Source organism: Gymnoscopelus microlampas (assembly GCF_963454915.1).
Source record: "Gymnoscopelus microlampas genome assembly, chromosome: 15".
In the NCBI taxonomy this organism is placed as follows: domain Eukaryota; kingdom Metazoa; phylum Chordata; class Actinopteri; order Myctophiformes; family Myctophidae; genus Gymnoscopelus; species Gymnoscopelus microlampas.
This window is the reverse complement of record NC_139952.1, coordinates 34951253-34961638: the sequence shown is the minus strand read 5'-3', so window position 1 is coordinate 34961638 and position 10386 is coordinate 34951253. Positions and strand designations below refer to the sequence as shown.

Here is a 10386-nt window from a genome sequence, read left to right as displayed (position 1 = left end):
TGATAAGTGTGTATAACAGCATTGTAGCCAACTCACCTAGAAAAGCATTGTTGTGTAAGATTTTGTTTATACACATTTATTAAGCCATTTCTGCATCACCTGAAACTACTGTGGGTAGGTGGTATATAGGGCAGGCTACTTGCAACTGGCTCAGATCATTTAACAGAATAACTCAGTACAGGAATTACAACTTATCTTTCATGTGTCATTTATTAACTACATAGTCCATTGAGTTTTCCCCATGTACAAGACGAACAGAGCAGGATAGCAACTTTAAATACATACTTCAATTTATTGAAAAGGGTAAAAAGCAACAAAAATAACAAAACAGTACAAACATTAAGTCAATTTTGTTTGCCCAATGCTAGCAAATATATCTTGAACCAAAACACAGCTACGTTTTGGCAGATGCTTAACAAGTTGCAAAATATCAGTCCAATGCAAATACAAGCCTGATATAGCAGTCAATCCAATTGATCATCCCTGTCTTATCGAGACAGATAAGTTCTACCTGACATAAGATTCTCATTACATCGTACTGCACCTGATGGAGGGTGGAGAATAGTTTTAAAGGGTGAAGTTGAATGAGCAGCCAATTGCCAAACTATGTTTACCACATGCTTCGTGCAATTAAGTATCTCCACAACAACGGGGTCAATCACAAACATTGACCCCGTTTGTACCATCGAACCAAGTAATGTTGGTTTATCTTCCTATAGAATGTATTTCTGAAATGGAGTCCTATCATTTTTGGAATTAACCCCTTTAATTAATGTAGACATTTTAACTAACGACTGAAATGATCAAGGAGGATCAAGTTTGGGGCCTATACAAATGCTCATTACAATTTGAAGACTGGAATCAAAATCATGCCGACACTATGATCACACTCGCTTCATTTGGAGAAAAAAAGTGATCTTAGTGTCAAGATAGTTTTGGGGAAACTTGCTTCATGATGATAAGTGCAACAAAGTAGAGCTGGGCAATATATCGATATAATGTCGATATAGTGATATAAGACTACAATGGGATTTTGGTTATCGTAATATTGCTTGTAAGAGCAATGCACCCAGTTAAATTCCTTTCATGTGAACATGCTGCTTGGTCATCATAATCACATTACTAATGATCTTTTATCAAAATTGTCTTGTGTGTAAATATATCTTCTGAAAGCACCAATAGGGGCAGTGTCCACAGAAAGCATCTTTTGAGCGGCAGAAGGCTTTGGAGCTCATGTTCAGAGCGCTACACGTGCATCAAACGCCTCCACTCAATGTTTGCCCCTTGTGAGCATGTCCCTCCAACCCCCTGAATAGGAAAGTGACATTGATGAGCGGCGCTTCTCTCCAAAGGTTGAACTTTAACTACTCAAGGTGCCCAGGGCACTCCGCCTAAGAAATTCTGGACACCGATGAACAGCAACGCGTGGCACTGCGAAGAGGAGCGCCCTAATACATATTTGACAGAGAAATGCAAGAAAGAAAAGGCGCTGGCAGTTCACAAAAGGCTTTCTGTAGACACAACCCCATAGTCATTCCCAAAATACCATCACATTATCGATAGAGGTATTAGGTAAAAAATATATGTGATTCTTTCAATATCGCCCAGCTCTACAACAAAGAGTGAGCAAAAATGTCAGACGACGGCAACTTGCAAGTGTGTGGTCCAACGTGAGGTACGGTTTTGTCTAGGTGGTATTGAATGTGAACAAGCAGCAGAGGCTATAATATAAGCCTAATTTATACGCGTCATGCTGGTGTTGTGCAGCGAAAATAGCTGACCTACAAGCTCAGTGCCATGTGTTGTGAGCTTGTACATCGTCTACTTTTCGTGCGTGAAACCGGCACACAAGTATAAATTAGGCTTTATAGTTACTGCTGACAGGCAAAAAACCCATGTAGCTCCAAAAGGCAGGTTTTCCAGGAATGAAGAGCTACTTTAAGAGCAGTGTGGGTTTTTAAGGTGGGAGGTTCTGATACCATGAAGGTTACTTTATACACAGATGATCAACTCCAATTCAAATGAACAGAATGGGGGGAAAAGAGAAAAAACTGGTTGAGTTACATGGTGTTTTTGTCCAACAGCAGCATTATATCCATCGTGGTCAAGGGTTCAGAAATGTGCCATTTATACCTTGTTGTGGACTATAGGGGGTTGTTCAAAAAAGTTAAACAAGGTCATTCACGGACTCTCTGTTAACACTTTTAGCTGTCCCATTCGACTAATGCTTAATGTGAACTCCTCCATGCCAAAAGCTGGGGTTTTGTTTAAAACTTTACTAGAATTATTTCCATAGTTAGCAGGCTGAAGCCTAATTTGTACTTAGTTGCGAACTTGCGATGCGACGCGCTGAGAGCTTGTAGATTGGCTATTTTCGGCGCACAACTTAGTATAAATTCTCCTCCAGACACACCGGTACTGCTTTCTGGACCAACCCCTCTTGGAATATTATGGGTAGTTGTACACAAAATAAATATAAAAACAGGGTGCTGGTGTACGTCTGCCCCTTCATTCAGCTCATGCTCACGCACACTCACACATTCGCACATGCATACTCCCACCCCACCCCAGTTAAAACTGCCAAGTCCCAGTGTTCATCGCCAACATCCTTCCCATCTTCATTGTGTGTTTCAACCTTCAAGCCATGGTCACTGTATCTGGAAAATGAGAGAGCATTTCACATATACCAACATATCTTGATATATAGACACAACTCAAAATCTCCACCTCATGAGTAATATGTAGCTCGGGATGGGTATCGTTGGGGGCATACTGAATATAAATTAATAAACTATAATAATAAGTATTTAATAAAACAATATTTGAGATAAACGAGGCTCAAGCAGCCTAATCCAGAAGAGATCTTGGACAGACATAATGTTGGTACCAAGTTTGGTCACCGTAATTGAATTGCATAGATTAATCAACTATAAACTATATATATATATATAAAATAAGTACTCTAGTTATACAGTCAATCTTCTTACCGAGCTTTTGGTCCAATCTAGGCAGTGGTCGTTTATGCCTGAACATCAGCCAGCTCGGGGGGCATGGGGGACTTGGGATGTTTACTTTCAAAGTGCTGTTTGAATGTCTTGGGGTCAGGCATCTGTGTCTGGATTGGAAGAGAGAAAAATCATTAGTTTCTATACCAACACAGCAGAAATCTTCCCAGGTGCTGTTTAAGCAACAGCCTGAGCCAATATGAAGTTGACAGTATTCCACTGCACACTGACAGGCTTCAGACTTCACATTTACATCACATTGATGTAGATAAATGTCTTTCGAGATTTTCAAGTGGGCCCTGATCCAGAAGAGGTTGAGAACCACTGCGTTACAATAGATAATCCTGTCAATCCTTTTGCCTCTGTAGCAATAACTGCTATTATTGCCACAAATATTAATAATTTTATATAAAAAGTACCAATATTAAGAGATTTTTTTTTACAAATTAAAGGATTAATTTGACATAAAAATATAATTATTTAATTCCCATGATAAATAAATATCGTTATTGCCACACCTCTAATGTCCCAACAGATTTCAACAACAGAGTGCATTCTAAATGACATGTGTTGTTTTCAATGTTTCACATTTTTTAGTAATGTTACTCACCCTGCAGACAGGACAGGTGTGTACCAGGGCCGCCTTGGCCGCGGTCTTCTGATCAGCAGCCTGCCCCTTCTTCTTGGCTGCTGCCGCCTTGGCAGCCTTCTGCTGGGACTGAATCTTCTGCTGCCCACGTGCCATGGCCCTTAGCTGCGGATTGGAAACACATATAAGATTAGCAATGTTACTTCACTTAAATCAAATTCTAAAGAGTTTCCACTTGAGGTCAATTGACAGTGCAGTGCACAAATACCAACATTTGAATTTCACTTACTAAACGGTGACAACACAAAATAAGACAGAATTCTGAATAAAGAGTTGGCTGTTTGTGTAACATCACAGCACTTCCATATAATCGCTTCTGACTCATGAGGTCACTAAATATTTTTGAGCTGACGTGGTGTGTGTAAATTGTAAGCTTAGCTTACTTCATATGCCTCGTTTAAAGCTGTGGACTAGACATACCACTCACCACTGCCTTGCCCATGTACAGTATGTCAATTCATCCAGACTTTTTAAATGGGGATATATTAACTTGTTAAATTTTCCAATCCTCCAGTCTTAATTCATGTATACACGACTATTATTGGATATTAGATTACTCAGGGTTATCCAAACAAATATCCAAACAAACCAAAAGGTTTGAACAGTTCATTCATGTTAACTTTTAGCGCAAGTTAGTGGTGTTCATTGTAGCTGACGGTGGGTGGGTGGCGGAATCAAATATGGTCAATTTTAGTGATGGCATCACGAGCCGACGCGCCTTCAGTAACATTTTTACTAACGCAGTGGTTCTCAAAGTGTGGTCCGACCCCATGGGTCCCCATGGGGGGTCATTGACTGACCGATACGATCAGTGGTGGAAAAAGTACTCACATGTTTTACTTAAGTAAGTATCAATACAGTAATGTAGAAACACTCTGTTGCAAGTAAAAGTCCGGAATTCAAAATTTACTTGAGTAAAAGGTACAAAAGTATTGGTATCAAATGTACTTAAAGTAGCCTAGCAAAAGTAGAAAGCACTCTATTAAGTATTTGCCTCTGATGTGGAGTATAATTAAAAGTACTGTAAAGTAATAGTCCAGTAAAGTAAAAAAAAAAAAATACCGCAAAATTATGCTTAAGTACAGTATTTGAGTAAATGTGCTTCGTTACTTTTAATTACACCACTGGTTAGGAATAGGATGGAACCAAGTGGACCCTGAAATAACGGTAAGGATAAAACATAGGCCTTTCTCCACCGGCACCGCCTTGCTAACCCGTAGCCGTTTCTAGCTAAAACAGCTACGATAACAAGTTACTCCAGTTTTTTTATTTACCGATGCTTTAAAAAATATTGAACTAGGATTAAAGCGGATTCCTGCGCAGTGAGATATTAAGTATCATACAAAGTTATTGTGTGATACAGGCACTCTTATTTGAATGATATTTACCTCCGAGTTGTGTCTCTCTTTGCTCTTCTGTCGTTTCCCTTCTGGACAGAATTATACTAAATTTCAAGAGGGTGAAAATGCATTACTAATTCCTTGTAATTGTACCGGTGTTCATGTACTGCGCCTCCTAGCGGCTCGGCGGCGAACTGACACCTTTATGGTCTGGAGCAGGGGTCTTCAACAGGTGGTCCTCAGAGTTACTACAGGGGGTCCGCCAAATCTTTGTGTGATATGATTTTTTTTTTTACCTTAACCACTTGAACCTTAGCATCCATTTTCTGAGGAGAACTTTAGCCAAAAAATAGCAGATCTACAAGCTCACAACGCCTCAACAATTATTTGAAAACTTTAGTTACTAGTCACACACACACACACACACACACACACACACACACACACACACACACACACACACACACACACACACACACACACACACACACACACACACACACACACACACACTAACTAGTGTCATCATCATTAGTGTTGATTGAAATCAAACTGGGATATAAATAGAAGGCAGGTGAGAGATGCCAGGGTGGATCAGTTCAGAATGGAACCTGTCCCCTCTGATAAATACAAACTGTTTGATGGAAATGACATCTTTTTAGCCTGAATATTTCACATTATTGTTTAAGAATTGGGTTTGTAGCCTAAACTAACTAAACTACAACTACTAAAACCAACTCAATCGGTTGTCTTCAAACATTTCCATATCAAGGACTCTCCTATGACAGGGACCCCATAAGGCTACGAGATTTGTGCTGTATTACAAACAATCCCACAAGTGTGTGCTTTCATGTATATTTGCTATAAAAAATATATATATTTACAACACAAATCTTGTGTGTGGGTCCCTGGTTTTCAGATGGGGTCTGTGGCCAAATATAAATTAATTTGTGGGTCCTTGACATGTAAATGTTTGAGAACCGCTAGCTGTCTTTAATTGTGTATTTCTGATACCGTATGAAAGACTATAAGCACGGTAGTGAAGGCTTCTAAAATGTGACCTTGTAGAGAACCTGTGGTTCTCAAACCTTTTCATGTCAAGGACCCCCAACATGATATGTATTTGGCTGCAAATAATATAATAATATTTGGTTCTAGAGACCCCCAGAAGCAAAAAGTTTGAGTTACGAATGTTTGCTTAAGAAATATATATTTAAAGATTTGCACACATTTCATGATTTTTCAAAAATGGCAGATCTACAAGCTCATAGCGTTGCACTCGGTGCTGTGCTATGAGCTTGGGGCTTTTGAATAGCCAAAGTATAAAAGGTTAAAGTGGTTAAAATTATTGTGATGCTATATTAACACATTTTGCTGGGGACCCCCTGAAACCCCCTGGGGGTGAGAACCAATGGCCTACACAACTGAACTGTCTTGTCTTTCTTTCGAAGGCTGGAAGGTAGGAACTTTTTTAAATTCTTTGCTGCTGCTGGTTAGGGTTAGGGAGGTCACTTGCGTTGCGCTATTCGCGTAAAAAAAAACCCGCAAAAAAAACAAACAAAAAAATGCGCTGGTCTGGTTCTCCTGGTTTTACTAGGACAGGGTTCGATTCCCTGTGGTGCCCTGCTCATGGTTTGCGTTGCATTTACATTTCCCTAGTTTATTAGCACTTGATTGGTTACATTGTTAGGGGGGGGGCAGCAGTGTTAAAATGTGTCATAGGAGGGGGGAGGTACAGGTTAAAATGAATACATTACTGCATGCATTTCAATTTTTTCTAATCCTCTAAGTACACTAGGTTAGAGGGGGGTGCCACCCCCTGTACTTTTGTCCCTGTTGGCTTTTGTGACTCGGGGCGCATTCATGTTATAAATGAAACTCTGAATTCACCAGTGGTGTAAAATAACTAAGTACATTTTTGAGGTACTTCCAATTGTCTATACTTTTACTCTACTACGTCTCAGAGGCAAACTACAATTATTTGAAAACTTTAGTTACTTTGCAGGTATAAAGTATTTATTACATAAATTAACCACTTTAGCCCTATTTTATACCTAGGCTATTTGAAAATGGCAGATCTACAAGCACAGACCCGCGACGCGTTGTGAGCTTGTAGATCTGCTATTTTAAAACATTTTAGTACTTTAAGCACATTTTCATACCAATACTTTTGTAGTTTTACTCAAGTAAACTTCTACATTGCAGTATTGATACTTTTACTTACTGTAAGTAAAACATTTGAGTACTTTTTCCACCACTGGAATTCACTTTATTTAAATAGATTTATGCCCGATTCAAACTTACTTTATACAGAATAGATTTTAAGATTTTATTGTTAACTTTTAAAGCTCTTAATGGCCTGGCACCACAATATTTAACTGACCTGCTACAACCCCATGTGCCTGTCCGCCGCCTAAGGTCCTCCGATGCAGCCCTACTAGATCTTCCTATGTGTAACCATGGCACAAATATCACAGATCATGTAACTTCGACTACGCCACCTTGGGAGTTTCGCCCAAAGAATCAATTAAAGTGCTAAAGTAACTAAGTATAACACAGGTACAACACAGGTTCGTTTGTAATTGACTGGAGCAGAGACGTGCTTCTCAAGGTAATCAATAATATTTATTATAAATGCCACAGTAATGTTATCATGCTTTTATACAGTACTTTAATTAAACAGGTAAATCACAATTGAAATCACAAATAAAGGTTAAACGAATCAAAAGCACTATAAAATATATCAGTGAGAGACCACAGTCAGACTGTAGGGGAGGGAGGAGAGACGGAGTTAGTACAGTGACACTTCAAAACACTTCAAACACTAAAAACACTTACACACAACACTAAGTGGGTTAGGTGCACACAAACCACACATACGGCATGCAGTGGATAGTAGAAATCCTCCCCACAGTGCGACCGTGGTCGCCTCCAACTAGTGGGGTACAAGAAATGGCGATTAGATATATATAAACAGTGGCATAATCAGTGGCAGTTGGTGATCGATGCAAAAGTAAAATACAATAAAGAAATAACTAAGAAAAGGGGCAAAGGCAGCAATGGAGCGCCTATAAAACAAAAGACAACAGTTAGCCCCCACCAGGCATTATAATTATAAATCAAAATACTTTCAAATCAAAATACAGAGCATTAAATACCTCAACAGTCAAGGTCTGTGTCTAGGGCAGGGGCATGGCAGCATACAGTGGCACCAAAGCAGCAGTATACTGGCGGGAGAATACAGGGGCCTATAAGTACAGAATAATGTTATAACCACCATACTGTAGGAGGGCACAATCAATGCAAAGGCAACTTTACACGACGTACCTCAGATTAAGTGAGGTTTGGGCCCTACTTGGCCTAGAAACCACCTCTTGGCCTTTGCTCTGCACTCAACAGTGAGGCAGAGAGGAGGGCACCTGAGGAACATTAATAAATACAAAACAGTAAACAGTTTAAAAGCAAAACAACACTCCATTGCCTACCTTGCTCAGACAAGCCAGTGCCTACCTACAGAGTCAGAGAGCCAAGCTAGAATGAGTGCATGAGCACCAGGCTTTATAGGGGAGGGGTTAATCAGTGATTACCTACACCTGTGTAATTGGGGCGTGGACCCAGAAGCCTGAATGGAGGCAGGTCTCCCTTTCCGCCAGCTATCTAAGTGTAGTGCGTATATGGGGAGCCTCGCCCCGAAGGGGCGAGGCGCCCCCTTTTGGGCGGGGGCGCGGGCGGGGACTTCTTTCTTCTACAATAGAAGAGTTAGGACGTCACATTCTAATACAAACAAAATACCCAATCTCAGCACCGGCCTCACTGGCGCACCTCGCTAATCATTAGACCCCCAACCCACTACCACTGGGAGCCTGGGTTCGACTCCCGCTTGGGGAGAAACCTTTTCTGTCATCCGCGGACTACTTTTTTTCGCCGATAAAGTATAGTTTTGGACCATGACGGAGGCGCGCCGACTCAGCAGACCTTGAGGCTGAGGAGTCGCGACCGAGCGCCTCCAGGCGCGAGTGCCTGCGACGACCAGCCGAAGGTCTGCTAGTCGACTCAGCGCCGTCCGAGTTATGTACCGATAGGGACAGAATAGTAAATATTATTGGTGAGGACTGCGTCTGCCCCACTGACTGCGTTTGCCCCAACTGCCACTCAAAGTGACTACTGGCCAATCACAGTGCGTCTCTACTTCCGGGTACACAAACGCACGACATTCCCAAAGCTGGCCCCTGTTACATATGTCTAGGCTGGTGACCAAGGGTGATCGGGCCTTTGCCGTCAGGGCCCCTACACTCTGGAACAGCCTCCCATTGGACCTCAGGGTTGCTAGTTCCATCACCATTTTTAAATCGAAATTAAAGACTCATTCAAAGGCTTTCTTAACCTCCTAAACAGCAGAAATTTGGTGCATCTATACTCACTGACACTGTTATGTATTATTTTTTATTGTAATTATCTATGATCTTCGATGCACTGTTTGATTTTATGTTGTTAAGCACTTTGTAACATTGTTTAAAAAGGTGCTATATAAATAAAGTTTATTATTATTATTATTATTATTATTTATACATAGTAACTAAGTTAACTAAGGCTACTAGGTGTAAACATTTACTTTCTACAACATCAATATGTTAGTCTTTTGTACTGTATAGTTCAAAGCCATCTATCATCTAGCAACAGTGCAGCTGCATCTAAAGTCCCTTTCCCCACACCTCCTCGGAGGAAATGACACTCAGACATGTTACTGCGATTGGACTTGAACCTGTGACTTTCTGCTTACCAGTTAGCCACTCTACCCATTCAGCTATGGCTGTCTCTTTAGTCACAGGTTCAAGTCTTTATAACAACGACCCCCAAATTGATATATATATGACCGTGGACACCCATGTAAAAAGATGTAGTGCCAGGACCCCCCATAAGAAAGATTACTTGGAGGGAAAAAAAGAGTGTTCCAAATTTGGCAAGATGTTAGGTATGCCTTGATACATTGTCAGAACCTGGACTTGAATTTGCAACCTCCCGTATCATAGGCAAGCGCCATTACTTAGTGAGCCACTGAGCTTTTGTTTAACCCATTAAGACCGAAGACATCCGTTTCATTTTTACAGTTCTTTAGGCTATTCAAAAATAGCAGATCTACAAGCTCATAGCGCGGCACCGAGTGCAGAGTAGATCTGCTACTTTTGTAAAATCGTGACAATCTGTGCAAATCTTTGAATATATATATATATATATATATATTAGGAATCGAACTCACAACCTTCTGTTTCTCAGGCAGGCTTTCAATCCAGTGTGCCACTGTGCCATGCCAAAATTTGAAGGCCAAATAAATAATGACAGAAAAGCCAAAGGCTTGTTTCCATTGGGGTTCATTAACATTGAAACATCTAGA

General features: G+C 40.5%; 1 protein-coding gene across 1 annotated transcript; it reads right to left on the bottom strand.

Moving 5' to 3' along the window:
• Positions 1 to 272: 272 nt before the first annotated feature.
• Positions 273 to 5080, bottom strand: LOC311062274 (zinc finger protein 706). Its single transcript, XM_084081178.1, has 4 exons — positions 5043 to 5080; positions 3616 to 3759; positions 2988 to 3115; positions 273 to 2657 (listed from the first exon to the last, which is right to left on the bottom strand). The coding sequence occupies exons 2-3, from the start codon at positions 3748 to 3750 to the stop codon at positions 3020 to 3022; spliced, it is 231 nt and encodes a 76-aa protein (XP_083937304.1). The 5' UTR covers positions 3751 to 3759; positions 5043 to 5080; the 3' UTR covers positions 273 to 2657; positions 2988 to 3019.
• Positions 5081 to 10386: the final 5306 nt, after the last annotated feature.

Bases quoted from the DNA above. Each gene is read 5' to 3' on its own strand.
- LOC311062274 (XM_084081178.1), bottom strand. From the start codon at position 3,750: ATGGCACGTGGGCAGCAGAAGATTCAGTCCCAGCAGAAGGCTGCCAAG. The intron at 3,116-3,615 runs GTGAGTAACATT...CTTCCAATCCAG, and splicing joins ACACCTGTCCTGTCTGCAGG to ACACAGATGCCTGACCCCAA.